Source organism: Typopeltis vanoorti, chromosome 3, assembly GCF_054136105.1.
Source record: "Typopeltis vanoorti isolate ZY-2024b chromosome 3, IOZ_Tvanoo_1.0, whole genome shotgun sequence".
In the NCBI taxonomy this organism is placed as follows: domain Eukaryota; kingdom Metazoa; phylum Arthropoda; class Arachnida; order Uropygi; family Thelyphonidae; genus Typopeltis; species Typopeltis vanoorti.
In genome coordinates this window covers 136,614,172-136,641,478 of record NC_143551.1, presented here as the reverse complement: position 1 = coordinate 136,641,478, position 27,307 = coordinate 136,614,172, and the positions used below count along the sequence as shown (strand labels likewise).

At 36.5% G+C, this 27,307-nt stretch overlaps 1 protein-coding gene across 2 annotated transcripts in view; it reads left to right on the top strand.

Moving 5' to 3' along the window:
- The first annotated feature begins 3,643 nt into the window (after nt 1–3,643).
- LOC150108589 (E3 ubiquitin-protein ligase rfwd3.S-like) overlaps nt 3,644–27,307 on the top strand; it is a 279,570-nt gene continuing 255,906 nt past the window's right edge. For both annotated transcript variants that reach the window (XM_090416037.1, XM_090416036.1), the window contains exons 1-3: nt 3,644–3,773; nt 12,736–12,849; nt 17,912–18,092. In XM_090416037.1, coding sequence (XP_090272163.1) covers nt 17,985–18,092 — 108 coding nt within the window. In that variant the 5' untranslated portion in view covers nt 3,644–3,773; nt 12,736–12,849; nt 17,912–17,984. The remainder of the gene's footprint in view (nt 3,774–12,735; nt 12,850–17,911; nt 18,093–27,307) is intronic.

The window sequence follows — 27,307 nt, the reverse complement described above, 5'->3', positions numbered from 1 at the left end:
AGGCCCCCGGCCCTGCGGGATTATTATACTGCTTTTAACCCATTTCTGCTGGCAGGAAACCGCCATTTTGACATGGACAACATCAAAGATCACATCCAGATCCTTAACAAGGAGCAGTCTCTAGAGGTACTCAAACTCATAATAATCAAATTAGAAACTGACTGGCCAGGATTTATAAAAGAATATATTCACTCTAATGATCAGGATGGAGAGGAGGAGGAGAATGAGATCTCACAAGGGGATCTCATTGCTGCTCTGTCACCAAAATCCCCCTGTCAAAACATCTCTCAAGGGGAGCACTCTGACAAAAGAAGAAGAACCATAGAAGACCAGATGGATGAAGACATGCCAACATTAAAAGTCCCAAGGAACACCGAAAAGGTTTCCACCAGTAATACTAAGAGACAAGGACAAATGGATCACTGTCACAACAGCCCTTAGGGAACACAAAATTGCATATTCCTTGGCTAAAAATCAAGATGAAGGAGTCATAATCCAGCCAGCCTCAGTCACTAACTACAGACAACTGACAAGATTAATGGATAACAAGACTCTTCCATATCATACTTTTGCCTTACCCAGTGAGAAGAATCTCAAGGTTGTGCTTTGTAGAATGACCGAGGGTGTCACCTGTGAAGAAATCACCACTGATCTTATGAATCGGAACCTAACACCAGTGAAAGTAAGCAGGATGCTCAGGGCAGATAAACGGCCAATGCCACTGATACTCATAGATATTGATAAGAAACAGAAAGAGATTTATGAACTAACAACGATATGTGGCCTCAGAATTTCTACTGAACCACTAAGGAAGAAGTTGACAGCTGGGCAGTGCCATAGGTGCCAATGGTTTGGCCATGGCCAAAAACTTTGCAAGACAAATTAAAGGTGTTTAAAATGTGGCGAGGTCCACCAGACCGTCATGTGTACAAAACCAAGATCCACTCCAGCTAAATGCGCCAATTGTGGAGGACCTCACCCTGCAAACTGCAAGGGATGCATTGCACACCCAAATAACCGAGGGTTACGAAAAACTACCCTTCCATCACAATTCAGCGATGCTCAAGACAGCCGTGCTGGTCACACCCCAGTCCAAACTATCTCTAGCCCGACAACTCAAGAAAGGAAACAAATGCTTAAAACTTATGCAGAGGCAGCACGAACAAAGGCTACTCCATCTCATGACCATATAGGCTCAAATCTACCATCAGTACTAACTGCCTCACTATCTACCATGTTAAAAGAATTCAGTATGACGAATCCTTCACCGTCCTCCAGGAAAATATTCCTACAAGGTACCCACTCAATTCTGACAGCCCTCAACAATGAATAGAAGAAAATTTCATCCCAACTCTCTCATGATCACTGCATGGAATGCGAACGGACTCAAAAACAAAATTCTAGAACTACAAGAATTTTATCACAAGCATAATCCTGACATAATACTGGTAAATGGAACACATCTCAGACCAGCTAATAATCCCAACTGACTGAACTATACTATGTACAAAACAGATAGACTCACCAGCAGTGGAGGAGGAACAGCTATATACATTAAAAACTACCTAAGCCACAATGTTCTGACAAATCCCCAAACCAAGAACCTAGAGATAACAGGCATTGAAGTTAATACCAACAATGCTGGCAATATCAAAATCTATGCTGTATATAATCCACCCAGCATTCCATTGCTGGTATCTGACTTGGACTCCATTCTCAGCTTCACAGACTCCATCATCATGGCTGGTGATTTTAATGCCAAACATACAGCCTGGCATAGCTCCACAATCAACGACAAAGGTCGAACTCTAAACCATTACTCAACGCAACATTCTATTGTTGTAACTGGACTTACAGAGCCCACTCATCACGGCTCAACTGGAAGTTCAGATGTACTTGACATAGTCGTCCTCAAAAACATCAGATACCAATATCAGCTAAAAACAATAAATGAACTTTCATCAGATCACAACCCTATTCTACTTCAACTTGGTACACAAGAACATTTCTCCCCTCCCCACTCTTTCATATCTTGGGACAAACTCTCCAGAATCCTACCTGATCACATTGGCCCAGTCCCTACTATTCACACTAAAGAGTAGATAGAGATGGCTGCAAACAACTTTACCAGTCAAATTAAAAATGCAATGACGTCAATTACCCAAACTATAATCTTTCACCCTGGTGGACGGATCCCCGAGGAAATCATGGATTTAATTAGACTGAAAAACAAAACCAGAAAGAGGTATCATAACACAAGAGCCTCTCAAGATAAAGCAAATTTGTATAAATTAAAGAGACAAGTCCGTGAAGCCCTCCAAAAACATCGAAACCAAGAATGGGAATCTAAGGTAATGAAATTAAACCCTGAAGACAACTCCATATGGAAGTTTCTGAGGATCTTCCGCACTAAAAGGCAACTTTTACCACAATTCAAACCACGAATGGAATAACTCACACTGATAAAGAAAAGGCAGAGGCTCTGGCCGACAGCTTGGAAACTCAATGCAACAACCCCTCATATGAAAACTTGAACATCAATCTCATCTACAAGATTCACCGCCGAGTTAGGAAGGCCATAACACAACAAAAAGATGACCTAGAACCTCCCACACCTACTTCTCCAACAGAAGTTACAAACATTATAACCACCTGAACAACAATAAAGCTCCAGGATCAGATGGAATTACAAACAAAATAATTAAACTACTCCCAGAAAAGCCATTGTACATCTAGTCAACATAATTAATGCCATCATCAGACTCCAGTATTTCCCTTTAACATGGAAAATAGCAGATGTCACACCAATCAAAAAGATGGGGAAGAAACGCTCAACTCTCTGAAAGCTACAGATCTATCAGTCTTCTGTCTAACATTAGAAAGATTGCAGAAAAAGTAGTCCTTACTAGGCTTCAATTACAAACGGACCAACTACATATAATCCCAAATGAGCAATTTGGATTCAGAAAAAACCACTCCACCGTTCATGAGTTGTCCAAAAAGGTGCACCCATTAAGTTACTTAAATATAAAGAGCCAACAGGTTTCATTTCGGCAATATAAACATTAATTAAATTAAGGAGATATTAGACCCCACATTGTTTTAAAACCGAACCTTTTTGGACAACTCATATAGCAGAGTATATAAGTTCTTTTTGCTATACCCTTTTGTATTAATATAATTTGGTCTAGCTACTCACTGATGAAGCCTCGATAAAGGCTGAAACCAGTCTGGGTAGTGACCTCCCTACCATAATGTAATAACAGCATACATTTCCTAGGAAATGTGTTTTTACATTATGGTAAATACCAAAGAATAGTGATCAGAACATTCCCCACCTTTGCAACGAGCTGCCCGTGATTGTACTACGTTCTAGGACTACTTGCATTCAGCTCATGCTAGTATTCGCCGATACTTTTATAGTTTTTTATACTATATACGGCATGAAACTCTCTGATTCCAATCTTTGTGTTTCTTATTCGGTTTAAAAACAATATGGGATCTAATATCCCCTTAATTTAATTAATGTTTATATCGCCGAAATGAAGCCTGTTGGTTCTTTATATTTAAGTATATGTGTGTAATATTTAAGTAAATGTGTGTAATTTTTTGTACTGCCACCTGGGGATAGACTGGTTCTCGTTTGAATTTGAGCATGTAGCATGTTGGTTTGTTTATTGAATTCGAAATTGTATTACTTCCTTAGAGTAAACGCAGCTTTGATGTTGGCGGCAAAAGTTGTATTCTGTGTGTCGTTTCGTAATCCAAAAAAAGTAGGTTTGTGAATAATTTTTAAACATTTTCAAAAATATACTGGTTTGTTAAAAGTAGTTACTGACCAGAAAGAAAGAAAACTCATCTCTGTTATCGTCTTGGCTGTTAAAACATTCGTCAGCTGTGTTGTATATATCTTCAGTGGTATACCTCATGCTTATATGTCAGAGGAAGTCAAAAAGAGAAAAATATTTTGTGGCTAGTAATGATGTTTATCCTGCGACACGAGTCATGCGATACAGTATATCATTCAAAACACCAATATATTACATTATCTTATGATGAGAAATATCTGTAATAATAGGACAAATTTATGGGTATATTCCGTTCAGTTTGCTTTTCATAATTTACACAAAGAAATTTGTGACAATGATTTTGGAGGACACGTGGGATCTCAGAGGCAACGGATCTGCTGTCGGAGCTTTACGAGAACAAGATCGGAGTATATCAAAAACGATGTTTCCAACAACGTTTTTATAGCGCGAACCACAAAAACGCCTGGTTGAGTCTAACGACAGTTAAAGTAGAGGGGGATAATCCATCTCTACATAAAGTTTGCCCCCACCGTAAAATTGGGAGCCAAGTTGTTTTCTACAAACAACTTGGCTCCCGTTGTTTGTAGAAACGGTTTTTTTAATTACTTCTTTAAAAAAATAACAGAGCATTTAGATAATGTTCTAAAATTCTCTAATAATGAAAACATCCATTGTATATAATTGTAATACTTTTTGTTGTTGTTATGTCCTCATGATTCTATGAATATACACTCTCCATTCAGATCTCTCCCTGGCCATGTCTTTCAGAATTTCCAGGTGCATTCCTGTTGCTTTTTTAACCCCATCCACCCATCTAATTCTTGGTCTTCCTCTTTTACTTCCATCAACTTTCTAGTCTGATCACAGAAACGAGAGCAGTCATTAGCAGACTGCCAAGAAGAGTCATTTCATTTTGAAGGGAAGAAAGAAATAAGGTGATGTACAAATTGATCAACATGCGAAATCACATGCTTTATATGTAAAAGTTTCCAACAACTGTTATACAAGCAAAATAGTTACAACTTTAAAAACTACAATATTCATAAAAGAGAAGTTAATTTTCCTACGTGTAATAATAAGCACTCATCTCACAATACGAATTGATTAACCTATTATCGGAATGGATTCTCCTTCTTTTGGCATGCACAAAAGTGTAGAAGAGTCTCATATTTGTGGGCTTACTATAGCAAGCATCATCATCATCTTCTCCAGACTGTCATTTGCTCGTATAACATGTCCAAAGTATGACAATTTTTGCTTGATGATCATAGCCTCTATCTATCACTAATTTATTGGTTTGCTTTGCAGCCCATGGTATTCTTAGTAAGCGTCTCCATTCTCCATAATTAAAATGCATCTAAAATGCTTCCTTTTTCACTCTTTCTCAGGGTCCAACTATCATATTCATACCGTATCACGGAATACCATTGTTTTCATGATTCTGATTTTTGTTGCGAGGCTGATATTTTTATCTTTAAATATTAAACATTATTAAACAAGACCTCATGGAGTCAAAGACTCATCTGAGGTCTTGCTTAAATTTGTCATTGCTTTCTTTCCAAGTAATAATCTTCTAACTTCTTCAGTACAAAACCCATCTTTATCAATTTGGGATCCTAGGAGCACAAAATAGTTAACTACTTCGATTTTCTCCTCATCTACTTCAAAATCATAAAGTTCAAATGCTGCCATAACTTTTGTCTTTTTGAGGTTAAGTTTAAGGCCATATTTAGCACTTTCTTCTTTAACTTTCATAATAAGTTCTTCCAAATCTTCTTTGCATTATGCTAGCAAGGTGGTATCATCTGCATACCTCAAATTATTAATATTTCTTCCACCAATTTTAATGCCAGCTGAGAACTCCTCCAGCCCTGCCATTCTTAAAATGTATACAAAAAATCAACAGGTATGGAGATAAAATACATCCTTGTTGCACTGCTTTACTTATTGTGAAATATTCAGTTTCTCCAAGATCTGTTCGGGCAGTAGCTGTTGTTCATAATAAAGATTCCTCAGAAAGATAATGAAATGCTTTGGTACTCCTATTGTTCTTAACACATTCCACAGTTTTGTATGATCTACAGCGTCAGAAGCCTTACTATAGCTGAGGAAACGAAGGTAGACATTCTTTTGATATTCCTGTACTCTTTCTATTATCCATCTCACATTGGCAATCTGATCTCTTGTTCCTCTGCCTTTTCGAAATCCTGCCTGTTCATCTGGCATTTTTCTCTTCATGAATGGTTCCAGTCTTTTCTGAATGATCTTAAGTAAGACTTTACTTGCATTGAAGCTTATTGTGAGTATAACGGTGGCCTCTAATTTAAATAAGGTTGGGTAATGGGATGGGTTGATAGCTGCTATTTTTGTTTGACTGTCATTTGCTCTTATATTTATTTATTTTTTTATATAAACTTCATACACAAGTTGTCTCGAATATTATAACATGGCAGTTGGCAAATGATTACAGAGAAGAAAAGAATCTGTTAATCTGCTTATTGAAGAGTTGAGGTGGGGGTAGTATTTATTGGTAGGAACAGAATGGGAAAGACTGTTTCAAAAAACAGATATATGAAATATGAAGGAAAAGAATGATTACTTGATTTGGTGAGTTTGAACTTGAACTGTTTTATGGATGTTGTTGAGCAGCTGCTTGTGTTCATACATGATTAGAGGGAATTGAAGGAATGGTGATGAGCAGTTAATTGGAGCAGTATCCATGGAAACACCAATAGAAATGTCATAATGTAGAAAGAGCATCTATGGGAAAATGATTGGAGTAGTTGGTGGGAGAAAGATCATCTGTTAAATGAATAGCTCTTTTCTGGACGTAGTTAAACATTTTGAAGGAGGTTTTAAGTGCACCATCACAAATATGAAAATAATATTCTGAGGTTGATTGGTTTGGGATTTATAAAGTGTTTGGAGTTGAACAGAATAGAAGTATGGTTTAGAATGAATATGGATTTATTCATTCTAAACAATATGTATTTATGGATTTATTGTATGTCAGGATAGGCCAGATGTGAAAGTCAAGCCCAGAAGAGAAAACTGATTTTATTTGGCAAAGGGAATATTATCAAGAGTGAGGTATGGTCTTTCTTTAATAGGATAGGATTGTGCTTTGGTAGCATTAAAATTCACTCAATTATCTTCATCCCACTTTAGAATAGCAAGGAGATTGATGCGTAGGGCATTGTCCATGGAAGATTTTGAATATTATAAAGTTTGTAATGATGAAGAAGAGGAATGGGGTATACTGTCATTAGCAAAGCTATGAATAGGATTAGATGTTAGGGAGAGAAGATAATTGACGTATAGGAGGAAAAGTGTAGGCAAAAGGACAGAGCCTTGAATTACTCCAGCATTGATGCTAATATCAGATAAGAAAGAACCATCTGCCATGACCTGCAGTGAAAAACCAGAGAGATAGTTGGCAATCCATTCACAGAGATAGGAGGAAGACCATAAGGTGGTAGCTTGATAAGAAGGTCCTGATCAATCATATGCCTTGGAAATATCAAGAGCAACTACATGAGGTTCTCCATATCTTTCCATGCCTTATATGCAAAGATGAGCGAAGGTTAGCAAGGAGTCTATTATAGAATGCAAATTGCGAAATCCATATTGGTGATCACTAATTAACTGATGGGTCTTTAGGTGGTGAAGTTGATTATTGATCACCAGTGATCTTCTTCATCACTTTTGAGAGTAATGAGATGAGGACAGTGGGATGATAGTTTGGCTGATTTTGAACTCCCCTTTTTAGGGGCATACTGCATAAAGGCTTGCTGTCCATATAGTTGGATAGTATGAGAGCTTGTACAGGTGATACAGGATGGGTGTTAATTCTGGAGTCTCTTAATACAACTGAAGGAATACTTCTGGGCCTGGTAGTATGAAGGCTTTTTGACTATTTTTCTGATTTCCTTCTGTTGACTGATCATAGGAAGCATATTGTGGATAGTTTGGAATATTAGAAGATTTGTCTTGGTTGCTAAAAAAAAAAGTTTGAGGAGAAGACATTATTATTTAGATGGGTGTATCCATGGAATCCAAAGACTTATCACCAGAGACTCACTCTATCCATTAACACAATACTATCCTACATCTCTTTAAACTTGTTCACTGTTTGGCTATTCATAACCACCTCTGGCAATCCATTGCACTCATTCACCACTCTCCAAGTAAAGAATCTAGTCTGCACACTCTTACTAACCACACTTTTAGACAGCTTTCAAGTGTGATCCCTTGTTTTCCCCATATTTCCCATGTATTGAAAAATTTCTTTTGTGTCAATCTTATAGAATCCCTTTAGTAACTTATAAGTTTCTATCATATCTCCTCTCTTCTGCCTATCACCTAAACTCTGCACCCCGCACACCTTCAATCTATCCCTGTAGGGAACATTCCACAGACCTGTCACCAGCTTGGTCACTCATCTCTGAATCCTCTATACCACTTCCTGATCCCCCAAGAAATGCAGGTGACCAAATCTGTGCATAGTAGTCAACATGTGGCTGAATCATAGTCTTATAAAGAGGGAGGATCATAACCTCCTTATATTTACTACATGTCAATATGTTTGTAAACATCCAGGTAATCTGCTGAGGTATTTTGCCAACCCTTGCAATTGTCCTCTTAATTTCAAATCTCTATCCACCATCACCCCCAGATCCCTAGCGACATCAATTTGCTGTAATCTAGTGCTGTCAATATGATACAGAGTATGTAATCTTTTCATATTGAAATGCATTGTTACATTTTGCACATTAAATACAGACAAATTGGCATTGAGAACACGTGCAATTTACAGATAGAGAAATACTTGTGGTGGTGGTCGACAGTAGATAGCGATGGTGTAGATGATGATGGTAGTTGTGTTTCAGTCTAGTTGGTGGATTTAAGTGGTGGAGATGGAAGTTGTAGAGTAGGTGCCATCCCTTGATGAATCTTTGGACTCCTTGGAGGTGTCACGAAATAATACATAAATAAATTGACAATGATTTTCCCCCCCCCCCCCATAATGATGATTTATTTAAATCATCCTGTAAGATATCTTACAGGATGATATCTTACAGATATCTGCTATATCATTAATGTAGAAATTAAAGAGTAGTGGTCCTAGTAGTGCCTTGGGCACTCCACTAGTTACTCCTTTTTTAATGTTGAGCCCATACATGAGAAATTGGTTAATCAACGTATAGTATGTTAGTACCATGTATAGGTAGCAGATTGGGAAAAGAGAAACTTGTTTACATTTGATTTAAAAACCCTGTATATTGAATTCCTTGGGAAACACATAAAGGGAAGACTGCTCCACAATACATCAGTAGCAAAGATGAAGGAACAGGAAAAGAAACTTGTTCTGTTAGTTTCAAGGTGCACTGTGAAGGGAGGTTGGGCAGCAGCAGCACTAGCACTTGTTCTAGCAGATTTAGTACTGCGTGTGGGAATTATTGATGCTGTTTCGCCATGGAAATATTTATAGAATACACATATTGCAGAAACCAAACACCTGTGCAAAAGTGGGAGGAGTGAGTTGGTAACAGATGGGTTATTAATCAATCTAATAGCTATCTTCTGTATTGAGTCAAGTGTTTTGAGGGAGGTCTTGGGGGGGGCACTCCAAATGTGAGAGCAGTATTCTAGCTGGGTGAATTTGTGATTTGTATAAGGTTAATGGCTGTTCAGAGGTGAAGCAACGTCTTGAGAAAAAGAAAAATCCTAGTTTTTTAGATGAGGATGCAATGGTTGTGATGTATTTATGCCATGGAAGGCTTGATGTCAGGGTGATTCCAAGAAGAGAAATCTTATCTTGTCTGGAAATTTGAGTGTTGTCAGTGATAATACTGAGAGAAAATAGTTCTTCTTTGTGAGAAATAAGGTAAAACTGGGTTTTGCTAGCATTGAAATTGACAAGGTTATCTGAACCCCGTTGGTGGATAGCTCGTAGACAGGGCTATCGGCAAATTAGATCGCATCCTGTGGAAAACAATTAAATATCGCCCATGATGGATTATAAGACAAAAATATAAGAAAATCTCCAATTGCTAATTTGTTTTTATTAGAAGAGAAACATTAATGCAAAACAATTACATAATAATAATAATAATAATTAAATGTTTGCTCTATGGGGATATCGCACAATAAATTTGTTTATATGCTTGTCTAAATTTAAATTATAAGCTGTGTCTGCCTTTATCGATATAGTTGCTAGACCAACCAATCTTTCTTGGGTTATTGCTGTTTGCAAGTAATTTTTAATCAGTTTAAGCTAGGAAAAACTTCTTTCTGCACTTGCTACGCTAACAGGAATTGTTAGTGTAGCTACGGCATCTACCACAATATGGCTGAACGAGTGCCCTTATTAAGCCGCACCATGAGGCAGACTGCCTCTATGTTACACCCTGGCAAAGGTACTTCTCATAGATCAGAATTGATGGCAGTGGTAGTTGATGTTCTGCAGGTTGAGGTGATTGTATGAAATGAAAGGGAAGAGTGCAGTGTGCATCATCTGTAGAACTGTGTATTTGGTTATAAAATACACAGTTTGGTTATTTGTGTATAAAGTGTAGCATTGCTAGATTGGTCAGTGTTAAGTTCTGATGTAATGATCAAATCTAGTATTTTTAAACCTTATGGCTCCTCCATTACATGTTACCTTAGGTAATTATCTCTCAGCATTATTGTGATATGTTGTATAAATTCTATTTCCTTCCTTGCCTGTGACCATTCCTCCTCCCATTATATGTCCCAATAATTGAAATTTTTCATAATAATTATTCGACCTGTACTCATCATGCTAATTTACAAGTGCATGACATCTACATTCTCCTGTATTCTCTCTGAATTATAGTAGCAGCAGCCAGTTACATATTAGTCCTGTTGGCCTCTATCTCAGACCAAATATCCTCAAATGAATTATCCTCCAAATCCCTGTTCCCCTGATGTATGCTTCCACGCTTTTCGGCTTTAATTCTGCTACTATCATTACCCCCCCCCCCCTATGTCCTGCTCCTCTCGTCTTCTCTGAAGACACTATATTCCTTGCATTCTATTCCTATGACCATATCATCCTCAGTCAAACATGTCTCACTAATGTCTATAACTTTTGGCCAAGTTGTGCTAACCAATGCCAAAAACTCCTCATCCTTATTTTGAATACTTTTGGCATTAGTATGTATGCAATACCCCGTTCATCTCATAACCTTCCTTACACCTTGTGGTACTTAGCCTACTAAAGTTAACCTGAGATTCTACATTTTGCATCATGTGATCACTCTCCCACTTACTATCCTCTAGGTTGCTTGGACCCACACTCACCTACATCCCCTAAACATTCTAGTTTCCCTTGCTTCGTACTCCTAAACCCTCACTGAACAACACTTTCTCAAGACTCCTGACACCAAATCCATTTAGATGCAAGTCATCCACCTTATATAAATACTTTCTTCCATCAAACTCACTTCACAAACTCCACACCATTCCTCCTGCACAATCTGTGCACTGAGTTATTATTAATCATAGCTCTTCATCTCATCTTACCTATGTCACACTGTCGCAACAGACTCACAACTTTTACTTTCTCACTCTTCTTTTTCTCATGCACTAGCAACTCTTTCATGTCTTCTTGCATACCATACTTGGCACCTACTAAATCATTTGTACTGGCCAAAATAAACATCTCCTTCACCTCTTAACTCTGTATCCTTACAGCATTATGGACATCCTTTATCTTAGCTTCAGAAAAACACAATATCATCACTCTCCTCAAGAACTCCTCATATCATTGCTTTTAGTCTTTCATGCTCTGCTTTATCTTCCCTTTCTTTCACTTCTGTGTCATACCATCCACCAGGTGTTTCTCCAACCACTCAATCTCACTTTTTTGTTCTGTGAAGAACTCCATATAAGTGCGCTATCTTTTCCATTACCATCTGGTCACTCTCTTCATTTTTCACTGCATCATTTATACAGTCATTCATACGAATTACTCATACTTCAATTAAAGCTGGTTAATTCTATCCAACATTTTTTCAGAATTTTTAGTTGATTTTGCAACCTAATCCAAACCCCCTCCCCATCTTTTATTTACATAGCATGGAGTTTTTTTCAGTAAACTTGCAGTTTTTCATCATCCATTTTCTTTCCACTGTTGGATGAAGACACCCCCCCCCAGAATCCTACATTGTTTGTCCTAAGCATTTCTGTGTCAGTGAGTTACAGCCATCCCTTTAATCTTATCTTCCCATCATCTGTTTGGTCTTCTCATAGTTCTCTTTCCATCTGAATGGACACAGTTTATATCTGAATGGTATCCCATTCAGATATCAGTTGTCCATTTTTGAGTGTTACTTCTTGCAGTATATGACCTGCTCATTGCCATTTGGATCTTTTAATAGCTGTTATAAAATCTTTCACCAAGTCTGAGCTCTGATCTGAGTATTGCACTATCTTTAATGGTAATACCAAGCAGTGATCTTTCTTTGGGTAGTCAAACTTGAATTTTTTTACTCCAAGTCCATGTTTCACTTCCATATGTCTTGACCAGAAGTATGCAACAGCTGAATTTTTTTTATTTTTTAAGCTGATCAGGATGTCTCCTTTGAGTAGCTATATGGTGTTTTCTTGCAGATTGAGAGGTTCTATTGTATGTTTGTTAATGTGTCAGAGAATTGGTTGTCTTGAACTGCATGAATATTTTGGATCATGCTTGGTTTATTTATCAAAGAGAGTTTAAGTAACAAGTTTTGTTGCTTCAAGTAATTTTGTAATAAGATAAAATTATAAATTTTGCTTAATTAGCAGTAAGTTAAGAAATGAGATTTTTTTAAATTATCCAAACTTTTCAAATGACAGTTGCCAACTTTTTCTCTGAGTTTATTTTTGTGACATGAATAAAGATGTAATTTTTTTTTTCTAGGCACATTATATTACAAGTGATTTATGGAGAACTTATCGAGGAGTGATAAAACATGAAGATAAAGAATGACTTTTGGCTTATATATTAGTCTTTTTGAAAATGATAAAAAGCAAGGTATGAAAAATAGTGCAGTATTACACTACATATATCCCCCCCCCCCACACACACACCTACAAAGATTGAACTCTAGTAAGTTTATTCCCTTATTTTAACAGAGAGAACTTTTAGCATAACTTCTCTAAAACAACAATAAAGGGCAGCAGCAATTAGCTTCACTTAAAAAAAAAAGTTTCATGATATTTTTGCTGAAAAATTTATAGATAAAAAAACTAAATAAAATTTTTGTTATAGGTTTATTTTTGATTGTAATAATTATTATTAATATTTCTTTCACCCTAAGCCAAACCACAAACACCTTGTCTCCTCTACCTTTTGCCCATTATAAAAAGCAGAAAATTGCCTGCAGAGTTATCTGCAGTCATTTAGTGTGATCTGTCAGTAGGGCATTATTATTATTATTATTATTATTATTATTATTATTATTTTTAATTGGAGAGGGTGGGGGAGAGAAGACTTCATTGGGAAACACAAAATGAAGTAAATTTGCTTAGGGCATGTAACTAGTATATTTAGTTCATCTGTTCCTGATGTATACCCCCAGTGGGGGCGGGGACATTATTACTAGCTTCCTATTAACAATTTTCTTCCAGTTTAATCTGTTATATAATCTGTTGTCTGATCCAACATTTTGAATCTTCTAAGGCAATAAAATAACATGGTTCTCTGAATCTTTTATCTTTACATCCAGATATTTAAACATCAGTTTTGCTTGCCAGTTCGTCTTCCTTTCTGTTTAAGTGATTATACCACTTTAGATTAACTCTGCTGAGACATTATTAAATGCTACAATTCTGATTTTCCTATCTATTTTCTTCATTTTTAATATAATTCTGTTATTGATGTCACTTCTTCCCCTCCTTACCCAAGTTTTCTCAAAACTATCTATAGTTTCTATCCTCTGATTGCCTTTTTTTTTTATTTCCAACTCATCTCTCAGATCCATAAGTTAAAGCTGATTTGAACATTGCCTTATATACTGCTCATTTAATGTTTTGGCCAGTTTCTCTGTTATTTGTTTGAATTTACTCATCTGGCTCCCCACTTTCTAGCTTTTTCCAAATATAAATTACCACCTTCACTAAAAATTGTGCCGAAGTAGCTGAGGTGTTTTACTTGTTCTGCAAGTTCTATATTCAAGATGCAGTTGACATTTTTCATGTTTCTCCTTATTTTAATAATTTTTGTCTTTTTATTACTGATCTTAAAACATGCCAAATCTTTTACAGAAGTTATTCAGTTAGTTAAAAAATCCTGCTGATATATACTGGATTTATGTAAGAGTATAGTATCCTCTGCATAAAGTAAAGAGCTGAGAGTAACATCTGCAGTTTTGATAACTGATTTAGTGCTGCTGCTTTCCATTCTAATGTCAATCATATAGATCAGCAATTCCTAATAAGATTGATATTGACTTCCTTGGGTTGGATCTGCTTGAAAGAGAAGTTGATATATGTTAAATGGGGCCAGTAGATAAAAACGAGGCCAACAGTTACATTTTGCACGTGCCCATATTTAAGCAAACTTTACTTCCTTTTTAATCTGTCTGTTCAGATAATTATACTCTTCATTGTTGTTCCCAGTGTGCCAAATTGGTTGTAATCTTCTCCACTGATCACAAAGCTATAATATTTCTACCAGTGCAAGTTCTTGAGGTACTTATTCTAGGATCTTGAAAAAGAGGCAGATCTAGAATAAATTGGATAGACAATATAAAAAATTGGATGGGTGCTTCACTTACAGAGGTGAAAACAAAGTGTCAATTAAGGACTGAGTGGAAGACTTGTGTAAGGAATATTCCTTATGTCTACTCTGCATTCCTTTGTGGACTCTGGGGTGAAGAAGAAGAAGAATATTTAAGCACTGTTGTAAGTTATCACAAATAATTATTTTGATACCATGTTGCTCCTAAAAAAGTAAGTGATAACTATTTTCCAAAGAGTATTTAACACTAGGATTTATTTCTTCATTTGGTAACAAATTTATGGATAATTTATGCCATTGAGACTGCAGCTACTAGATCAGCTCATACAGTTTTCCAAGTACTGTTTATTTGGCAAACAGTACTTATCTGTCCTGTACAGGCTGCAGACAATTAATAAGATCAGAGTTAATAACCCAGTGTCAGGAAGCACTGACAAATAAATTGCATGAGATTGAGCCTGAAATTCAGCATTGGTAGTCAAGTCAATGGAAAAACAGAGGAGAGCAAGTTGTTCTTGGCAGGCTCCGCAAAGGTGACAGTCAATTTACAGATTTGATTTTATTGAAGACTGATGACCCACCTGTGTGTGAATATTTGTTATGTTCTCATGAAATGTTAGCACTTCACTTGAGAAAGGAATGAATTTTTTACTAATCCTTCAGGCATATCTTATCAGACTTGGAGATTGCATAAAATTTTTATTTTTTAAAAATAAATAATTTACACAAGCATATATGATTACATATTTTATTTATATGTAGATCCTGGTTTGCTTTCCTTAATTTTTTAAAATTTGCTTTTTGTACATAACATGATATTTACTAATTTACCTCTTTATTATGGTTTATTATTATGTTGAGTATTGCTGTAACCGTTGATTTGGTATAGTATGACATTTGCTGTGCTTGCCAATAAAGCCCTAATCAGCCAACAAAACAACCTTCATTCCATCTTTCAATCACTCTATGCAAAAAAACATGCTTCTAATTCTGTTCCCATCTTTCTTATACAGCTTCTCTGAAAAATTTTTTCCCATGTTAATCTGATAAACAACTCCTTACCATCCATGAAACTCTGCAAATCACATTTTCTTAAACTTTCTTCATAGCCAGTATTTCAGACCAAAAACTGCCGTAGTTGTTTCTGGACTCTTCAAATACATTCTCATTCCCCATGAAAACCAGGTGATCAAATATGCACACAGTAATTCATATATAGCTTGATTTATAAGGCCTTTGGCTGAATCCAGATGAAAAGATCACATCGGTGTAGATGTATGGATATTATGATTCTTTCTTTTAAGATTACATGGTGGTCAGCATTCATAGTTAAGAATTTATGGAGACACAACACGTATTAAAATAATTACTATACTTAATATTAGGAAAGTAACATTCAATGTTTTGACCTCTGTATTGAGGTCATCATTAGGAAAATATGTATGAGATACAAGCTACATGCCACTGCACTTAACACAGGTAAAATGAATCTAACTGCTTATTAATCTTTTACCTAGCCTGACCTCTTGTGGAAAAACTAAATTAATAATATTAAATTTAAAAAAAATTATAAATAGATTTAAAAAATTTAATTTAAAAAACTGATAAATATAAAAATAAATTAAAATAAATAAAAAATATACACATAAAATATTTAAAAAAAAAAATAAATTAAAAACAGAACTACATTAAACATTTCTGAAGTCCTCTCATATTGCAATTTTCTTCTGGGTTTGTTCCAGTTGCTATAAGGGTTGCAGATGGGTCCTCCACATCTTGGAATGATTAATCCGTCATTTTTGTTCAGGTTTGGATAGTATTTTGGCATTTCCCAGGCTGCTTTGAAATTTCTCTCAAACCAGGTTTTGGTGCAGTGTAGTGACTTGGTGCCTTTCCAGTCAATTCTGTGGTATGTTTGGAGTGCGTGCTCTGATAGGCCTGTTTTTTGATCACACCAGGATACATTCCGGGCCTATGTCAACATTCAGTTATGCATTCACCCTTGTCACTTCACGCTATAATACTTCAAAATCACTGCTGCTGCTGTTCCCTTCTCTCATCTCCACCTTGCATGGGTAAAACGATCATCAATAGCCCTATCTTCCTCTCCCCCTTTCCCTGGCCTCCTCTGTCTTTCCCATCCTCACAAACATCATACCCTTCCATCTCTATTCCTGTTAGGATGTTATATCCTCATTCAGCAATATTCCAGCAAGTTCTTTCATCCAACAAAAATGGATGAATAAACTCTGTGAATGCAATTACTTCATCTCCCTTATTTCTCGATACTCATAAACAAACAGTAACTCATTCTTGAGTCTATAGCTAATGATTTACCCATGCCTCCTGTCAGATGTGACACATCCAGATCTTCCCATGGCCATTCCTCTATTATTCCATAATATTCTGTACATTCAAATTTTCTGCTTACATAGATATATCTGTTATTACTTCTAACATCAATCCTCTCACACCATGCCTTGCAACAAATTATATTTGGCAAGAAATATTCTTGTTTAATCCTTTGTCCTAGTGTAAGCAAACAAAGCTTATGCATGAAATATCTTCGCAACTAGGCTACTTGTATATTAGAAGTCTGCTGACTTCACATCAGTTCCTTCAGTATCTCATAATGCAAAAAGTCTGGCTCTCACTGATGAGATCCTAATAAAGGTGTCAAAACCAGTCTGGGTAGTATTCCTTCCCATAATGTTTTTGCATTATGAGATATTGAGGCAATTTATATGATAGCTTCTATGTACAAGTAGCCTAGTTGTGAAATATTTCATGTACAAAGTTTATTTTCTTACACTTGGATAAAGGATTAAACAAGAATATAATTTCTTGTGAAATCAAATATACTTTATAATTAAAGGGGAAAAATTCTACAACCATGCCCTCCCCCAGTGCAGAACTCTGCCATTTCCCTGTCCCTTACATTTCTGTTCTCTCATTCTCCTCTCTCACCCTATGTTCTTGTTCTTCTTACCTTATCTTATATTACTTCTTACTTACTTAAGATCACTTATTCACCTCTTTTTATTACTCTCTGTCTGGTGTACAAAAATGAAATATATTTAAATGCAGTCTTGTAACGCTTATACATTTCCATCCATCCGTGAAACTCACCATCTTTCATCATGAAAAGCATATCTACATGGATAATTATCATCCTTGAAGATATGCTTTTTATTTTTGTTTATTATCATTATTATTGTTCTATTTATCCATATTCTTGATGATATTATTATATATTGAACATAATTATTATACAGTATGTTATTTTATTGCTGCTTTATATATACATGCACACACGCACACACATGATTACTAACTTTTTTTTTTTCCCTTTCAGATTTTAATTTTAATTTCAGGTTTTTTTCCCTTTTAAATTTCAAGCATGGATTAGTTCAAGGGATTATTTGAATATGAGTTCTTCTGAATCTGAAGTGATGGAAGTTGTGTCAGAGACGGGAGAAAGTGATACTGATCTCTATAGTGATGGCGAAAGTTCAGATATTCATGCTGAATCTGCTGTAAGAAAGATTGACTGTATACCCATTATTACATTTATGAAGGAATAGTTAATTAGAAATTCAGTGTTTAGAGTAAAACTACAAACTGTCGAAACTAAATATATGTTCATTAAAAAGTTTCTTAATAAAAAAAAATTCTTTAATTCACTGCAAAATTTAAGACATGACCATCAAGTATCACTGAATGTATTGAATATAGTGTAAGCTTGATGTTAAAACATTTGAATCATCAGCAGTAGTTTTTCCAAAAGGAACTGTCAGACCACATAGACAACTTTCAGTTTCTCAATCTTCCCTATGTGGGCTGCTCTGTCCATGGTCTCTCTCTCTTTATCTTTTCCTCCCTCAGTGTTCATTATGTACATTCTCCTTTATATGCTTCCTAAATTCATTCAAAAAGAAAACACCTGAAACTAAACCTCCAAATCAAACCTGCACACAGATTTGTATCTCAGGGTATCACATAACTTATCCTCTTAAATGAACGTATTAGCCATTTTACTTATTAAGAAATGGAGTCTGAAGACTCCTTTATAGCCAAAAGAAAAATATCTAATTTATAAAATGATCACAAATATATACAACATAAAGTCAATCGAACTTAACTACACAAACACCAGTATCTTCAATATTATTCACAACTTCAAATAGCTTACACGGCTTCCCTTCAAATATACAATAATTATACTATTTTTTCTGATGATGGTGGAAGGCAATTTGTCGTTCTGATAATTCAGGGGTGAGGAATGTCTGGCCCATGGGCTGTATAAGCAGTGGTGAGCTATAAGGGGCTCGCTCATGCCTTTTGTTAATTTTTCTCAAATTTGCAAGCCTCTTCTTCATTTTGTTTAATAATCTTGTAGAACTAGAAAATACCACCGTGGAATGCTTCTACAATTGCTACTTTAAATTCATATGGATTTTCTGATAACTATATAAAAAATCATTTCATTGCATTTTGTTCTGATGGAGCTAACGTAATGTTAGGAAATAAATCAGGTGTTGCAATCAAACTTCTACAAAAATTTCCCAACGTTGTGATTTGGCATTAGACGATTTGATAAAAAACATTAAAGAAATAAATCATTTTGAAATATTTATGGATAAATTATATGCTTTTTCAAATAGCTTACACAGCTTCCCTTCAAATATACAATAATTATATTATTTTTTCTGATGATGGAAGGCAATTTGTCGTTCTGATAATTCAGGGGTGGGGTCTTCCGACTCCATTTCTTAATAAGTAAAATGGCTAAAAGGTTAATTTAAGAGGATAAGTTATTTATGTGATACCCTGAGATCCAAATCAAACCTGCACACAGATTTGTAGGTTTAGTTTCAGGTGTTTTCTTTTTGAATGAATTTAGAAAGCATATAAAGGAGAATGTACGACCACCCTTCGCAAAAAATAGATCTAATAAAAACCCTGAGAGACAGAGCTTATAATATTTCCAGCACAGAAAAACAGAGAAATGAAGAATTGGAATATTTAACAGATCCTCAAAAAAAATGGTTATGAACCAAGACTATCAAAAAAATCCTCCACACACCTCCTACAAGCATCCCACAGAAACAAGATTTCATAAACACCATCACGCTTCCATATATCAAGAATGTTACAGACAAGATGGCTAAATTACTCAACAAACATAACATAACATCAAAGTAGCCTTTCTGCCACTGGAAAAAAATTCAAGATTTCTATATCCCCCAAAATCTCCACATCATCCTTTAAAAAAAAACAGGTGGTTATAAAATTTATTGTTCTTGTGGCACTGCTACGTAGGACAGACAGGAAGATCTGGGGAAATATGCATGAATGAACACCAAAGATGTACAAAACAGAAGAGAACACAAATCAGGTCTAACTTTCAATACCACTTCCACCGGCCACAATGTACTCTGGCAGAAAACAAACATGTCTTATATAGAAAAAAACTGTTACGTAAGGAAATTTAAAGAAGCTGCAAAATGCTTAGAATTCCAACACAATGCAATAAAAACCAAGGCTTAATTCTACACCAAGTTTGGTCAGCTTTGATAAAAAATATACCTCAGTCAGACCTCGGACATTATGATCGGGAACAACAGAACGTGGCATCATCCAGCATTTTTTAAACTTAGCACTGCTTTGAATCTGCATTCTGATTTTTTCATTTTATAAACAGTCAGATGGCTACAACTGTATAGTATGAACTATTCATTTCTCTTTTTTGTTGTTTTAACTTTCAGTTACCTTTTACCCCTGAAGATGCAAGTCAAACCACTTACGAAACTTGTTGGGTTTTATTTCTTTATTGTGCTTTTAGCTTAATAAAAAAAATGTGGTCCAATTACTGGAATATGCCTTATGAACTTATAAAACATAGAAACCTCCACTTACTATATGCTTTTTATCGTCAATCACCAAAACATCAACGAGAATTAAATACCTTGGTATCGAAATTTTAAGATCATTGGATCACGATGGGCAGCTTGCAGTTTACGAACAGCTCTTGCTTTGTGGAGAAATTTCCCAGCTTCATGCAAGCATTTTGCATCAAACGTCCATTAGGGATAGACAGGACACATACGAGTACACGATGGAATAGACACGTATGCTTCTCAATTTGGAATTTTTAAAAGATCTAGCATTAATGATTTATATCCTGCAGGAATTATCACATCTGTCAAAAGCTCTACAAAGACAGTATAAGTATTATAAGGGCTAAGTTAGGCCTCTTTTTTTTTTTTTTTTTTGTTAAAATTTCCATAGCTCACCACTGCATATAAGACCTGCAAAATCGTTTGGTCTGGCCCTGCCAAGGCAAGCGGGACTCGAAATTCAATAAATCTAGGAGCTTTTTTCATAGCAACATAAATTTATATTAAGTGAATCATAATAATGACGTAAATTTTGAGGGACAAGCAAGGAACGTCCATTAGGGATAGACAGGGCACATACTAGTACACGCATGCCTCTCGTCGGCTGCCGTGGAAGCCGATGAGAATCCCTCAAGAGTCGATGATATGAACATTGGATATGTTCCAAATCCAAGATGCAGGATTAGAACAGCGATCAAAGCAAAATAATCGCATCACTGGTGACACACACACACACACTGGATAGTTATTAAAACTTAAGTGGTATGACATCCTACAAATGGTGACTACAAAGAAAAGAAAAGTTGATGCAGAGTGTCAATCTTTCCAAGAGAAATGGACAAATGATTATTTTTTTGTTAAAGTCAAAGGCAAACCTGTGTGCCTAGTTTGTGGTGATGCGTTAGCAGTAATGAAAAAAGCCACTCTGGAGCATCATTACAGCTCAAAACATGTTAACTCAATGAATTGGGAGGCCAAATGTGTCTGGATAAAATCAATGCTCTTCAGCGGCAAGGAATTGCAACAAGCTGCTTTCACTAGGCCTCATTGTGACAGAGACGTTATTCAGATGAGGAGTTATGTAGTGAGCGAGCTAATTGCAAAGAAGATGAGGCCTCATGTAGAGGGAGAGTTTGTGAAAGAATCCATGGTGGCTGCTGTGGAGTTGTTAGCACCAGACAAAGTATAATTGTTTCAGAGTGTTAGTTTTTCTCAGAGAACCATCTCAGATCGGATTACTGACTTAGCACAAGATATTGAAAAAACATTCAAGGATTCTGCAGGAGATTTCCAATTTTTCTCTCTGGCTTGTGATGAGACAACGGACATAACAAATACTGCTCAACTGGCCATTTTCATTCGTGGGATAACTGCAGAGTTTGACACACAAGAGGAATTGCTGTCACTGGAAGCCATGCATGGCATTACAAGAGATGAGGACTTGTTTTATCATTGAAAAAACTTCAGTTAACATTTGAAAAGTTAAGTGACCTTACTACAGATTGAGCTCCAGCCATGCTTGGCTCACAAAAAGGGTTAATTGCATTTGTCAAGAAAGAACTGAATCGTCTGTCTTGATCCAAGTGATTTAATTATATGCCACTGCATCATACACCAAGATGTATGATGCAGTGGCCTTTCTTGGTTTCTGTGCACAGTCATTGCAGCTCTCACATTGTCAACACTACTGTTGACAATGTAATGTCAACGGTAGTGTTATGCATAAATTTTGTCAAAAGCAGAAGGTTTAACAGCCGCCAGTTTAAGGAGTTACTGAATGATCTTGAGTCTGAGTACAGTGATCTTGTTTATCACTGTGAAGTGCAGTGGCTGAGTTGCGGGAACATGCTCATGAGGTTTTACGAACTGCGGAACGAAGTCAAGCAGTTCATGGAGATGAAGAGAAAACTGTCAGGGAACTCAGTGATAGCAAGTGGCTGTGTGATCTAGCATTCATGGTGGACATTACCAAGTACCTCTCAGAGCTGAACATCAAGCTGCAGGGCCTCAACCAGCTTCTCAGCTTCCTACTTTCAAACGTGAAATCATTTGAAGCTAAATTAAGGCTGTGGAAAGTGCAACTTGAAAAGAATAACACAGTGCATTTCCCCACTCTGGAAGGACAAAAACCTTCTAAGATACTTGAATATGCTGGTGAATGTGCGAAACTAATTGAGGCATTTATTTAAAGATTCAAGAACGTGAAAAGTAAACAAATGAAATTGAACATCTTTGCTACATCGTTCAATGTGGAACCAACTGTTGTGCCTGATAACCTACAACACGAAATCATTCAGCTGCAAAGCGATGACGAGATGAAAGTTAGTTACAACAACCTCCCACTGCTTGAGTTCTATAAACGTTACATAAGCAATGATGAATTTCCAACTTTGAGGAGACGTGCATTGAAATATGCATCTGTGTTCAGCACAACTTACTGCTGTGAGCAGTTCTTTTCAAAACTTACCATCGCAAAGAGAGTCGGCTGCGCTCCAGACTGACTGATGCAAACCTGGAAAAGCAGTTGCAAGCAGCAACATCATCAATACCAGCTAACATCACACGCCTCACTAAAGAGAAGCAGTTCCAGCCATCACATTAGAGTTGAGGTAATTAAATGTATGACTAAATATAGCAGGCCAATTTTTAAGTTGATAATTTTGTATGGCCCGCAAATGATGTTATAAATATCCAAATGGTCCTTGGCAGAAAAAAGGTACCCCCCACCCCTGTGATAATTGAAGGATCGGATAAGTAAAATGTAATTACATGGCACCCTACATAAGTCAGGTGGCATACATGGGTGGGTTAATTTAAGGATCATTCTTTTGAAGGTTGGATGAATGGTTGATTACTGTATATGCAAACAGTTATCCTTTATGTACAAAAGTTAAAGTTTTAGTTTCTTGCTTCTAGCAGAACTTTCTCTTATTCTACTAAAGTCACATGTATATATAGTTGAGAAAATTATTTAAGTAAGATAGATCAACTACAAATATTTCAGTTCACATATCATGGGTCATTATCATTATAATGCATTTGGAAATTAAACAACGTTTTTGTTTTAAATGAATGTGGGATTGACTGAGCTAGTTTGTAAGTAAATGTATTTTCTTGTGTAAATATGATATTGTTGGCATGGGACCAATGCATGGATGAACAATGGTGGCAAAGACCACATTGTCGGGCAATTTGAATTTCCGGGATTTTATTCAGTGTGGTGTGTGTGTGTGAAATGTATTCATTGAGAAAATTAAGGGATATATGGAAGGAAATTGAAACTGGAGAGAGAGTATTAAGTGGTTCAAAAATGAGTGTCTGTTAGGTAACAAGAATGCAGCAAACATTAGTTGGGTGGGCAGAACCAATGGTAGGATGGAAAATGATGTTATTAATGTTGAATGTGTGGCCATGGAAATGGAGGAGAATGCAAATTCAGGGGAACTTAGGCAATTAGGGTGGAAGCAAGTGAGTGTGAGAATGACCAAGTGAGGCATCTAGTCTCTCAAGCAAAAATATTGAATAGGGTAGTCAATTCAGAAAGTAAAGGTGGGTGAGGGCCTAAAGGGATGCTGCAGTTTTTATATACTAATGCCAGAAGTATCAGGAACAAGAGGGAAGAATTTTTGGCATTGGTTAGTTCACCCTTGCCAAACGTTATAGGAATTAGTGAGACAACAGATGATGTAGTTACAGGAACAGAATGTGAAGGGTTTAGTATTTTCAGGGGAAATAGAAAAGATAGGATGGGGGAGGGTACTGCTAATGATAGCAGATGAATTGTGTGTTGAGAATTGTCAGAGAATTGGTATTGCCTCTGACAAAGTTGTTCAATCTAACTCTCAGCTCTGGCAGGGTTCTAAGGGAGTAGAAAGAGAGTAAGATAGTACATTGCATAAAGGTGGCTCCAGGACAGAGTTAACAAACTACAGACCAATTAATATATCGGGAGTAGTTGTCAAAGTATTGGAAAAGTTTGTGAAAGGTAAAATACAACAGCAGGTGGATAGGGATGCGATACTCTATAGTAGGCAGTATGGCTTTGTAAAAAATAAGTCCTGTCTTAGAAACTGATTCACATTTTATTACTAAGTGACAGCAGAATTGGATACGGGTAATGGCTACACCATGATACTGCTCGACTTTGCCAAGGCATTTGACAGAATACCACATGGAAAACTATTACAAAAACTGGAGAGGCTAGGAATGGATATGAGGTTAGTAGTATGGATAGGGGATGGCTAACAGACAGACACCAGAGAGTAATGTATGGTGGAGTAGAGTCTAGGAGAATGATGACAACTAGTGGAGTACCCCAGGGTTTGGTGCTAGGGCCACTACTCTTTAATTTGTATATCAGTGACAGAGGAAAAATTTAAGATGGGATATTCAATTGTTTGCTGATAATGCCAAACTGGGGAGAGCAATAGTTGATAAAACTGATGTAGATATCCTATAGGATTATTTGAATAAATTGGCATTGTGTGCAAACAATAATGATTGTCAATTTAATGTTTCAGAATTTAAACTTTATGCACTTCGGGTTGAAAAGGTTGCATATGGTGTATCATATTGATAGTATTAGTTTGCAGGAAATTGATGAGGCTAGGGACTTGGGGATAATGGTGGACAAAGAGTTAAATTTCAGAGGGCATATTGCAAAAGTTGGTAAAATAGATCAACAACTTACTTGGATATTGAAAACACGCTAAAAAGTCAAGATAAAGTTGTTATTCCTCTTTATAGGGTTATGATTCACCCAAATCTTGACTACTGCACACAGATTTGGTCACCTGGGTTTCTTGGGGACTAGGAGGTAGTTGAAAAGATTCAGAGACAAGTGACCAAGATGGTGACAGGTTTGTGGACTGCTTCCTATGAGGATAGGTTGAAGGTTTGTGGGTTACAAAGTTTAGTTGATAGGCTGAAGAGACGGGGACATATTAGAAACTTTTAAGATATTAAAGAGGTTTTATAAAATTTATACCAGTGAAATTTTTTGATATATACTTAGGCTGTTCAATAAGTAATAAGACTAAGTTTACTGTGGCGAAACCACTCATCACACTATTAATTTCTTTGGAATAAAGAAATGTTGCTGTCTGTATTAACAAAAGAGGTTGATAGATGGCGTATATGGGCTGATGTGCCAGAGTGTCACGTGACTAAACGCAAACTTGTTTCGGCATGCCTACGAGCGATTAAATTTTGTGTGCATTTGCAAAAATCGGTATCGGACAAGCTTAAGAAGTTGTTGCCTTCTTGTTCCATTCTGTGCACGCATCCACTCGATGCTGCATTTGCTCTGGTGTCAAGAGTTTGGGAATCCATCGGGCACAAACACGTTTCAGTCCCAAATGAGTGAACACTTCCCACTATTATATTAAATATTCAGGACAACATGCATCTGGCGTACTGTAATTCTGTGATCCTCCTTGATGATAATCGCTGCTGTGTTGATCATTGTCTCTGTGATGGACGTTGAAGGTCTTCCCTCACGGTCAAGATCTTCCACATTTTGCCTTCCTTCCTTAAAAGTTTTATGCCGGCAAAAAACACTTGCCCTCGACATTGCTTCATCGTGGAAAGCTTCGTGTATCATGTTAAAAGTGTCCGATGCCGATTTTTGCAAACGCACACAAAATTTAATCTCATAATGCTGTTCCAAGGACGCTTCCATTTCGATGACTGGTCGAGGTTCGTAGGCGTGCCGAAACAAGCTTGCATTCAGTCACATGACTAAACGCAAGCTTTGGCACATCAGCCCATATACGTCATCTATCAACTTCTTTTGTTAATACAGACAGCAACATTTCTTTATTCCAAAGAAATTAATATTGTGATGAGTGGTTTCGCAACAGCAAAATTAGTCTTATTACTTAGTGAACAGCCCTTGTATATAGGATTTGTGTATAATGGTTGATTTGCGTCTCCCACGATGAGTCTCCGGACTCCATGAAGATGTCGTAAATAATAATTTCAGCCGAAAATAATAGGAGTTAGGCAGGAGGGTGGCTGGTCATTTGAAGCAGTCTTGTTTGAGATTAAGGCCAGTAATACAAAATACAGTTGGTTGTTACTATAGGCCAGGGAGTTCCACAGATGATCTGGAAGATATGCATTGCCAAATTAGTACAAAGAGTACAGGTTGAGTGATTATTATGAGGACTTCAACTATGGAGATATAGACTAGAAGTCAGAAAGATCACATGGCAGGAAGGAAATAGAAATTATACACCTGCTGAGAGATAATTACTTAAGGCAGCATGTGATGGAGGGGACTAGGAGTGGGATAGTTTTGGACATGGTCATAGGATCAGAAGAGTTATCCATAACCAAGGTGACCACATTGCCTCCAATTGGTGAAAATGAGCATTCAGTTTTGATTTGGGAGATTGCAAAACATGAGGAATATTCTGTCAAGAAGGGGGTATATGTGGAACTACAAGGCAGGTGATTATGACAAGCTTAGATCTGTGCCATAGCATAAAACACTGGGTAAGGATGTTAGTACTGCATGTGGCATAGTTAAGGGTCATCTACAGAAATCAATATTAAAATGTATACCTGAGGTAAAGAGTGTTAATGAGATAGAAGTTAGATGGATGAGTACTATCATTAAGCATGAGCTGTAGAAGAAGAAAATGCTGTGGAGGGTATATAAAGAGAAAGATGACCAGCATACTCACAGTTAGGCTCAGGCAAGAAAGGTGAACAGCATGACAAGGAAGACAAAATTAAATTATGAGAAGAATCTAGCCAAGCAGTCCAAAGGAAATCTCAAAGATTTCTTTCATTATGTGGCAAGTAAGAGGAAGAATGACTATGGAAGATTAACCTTAATGAGTGAT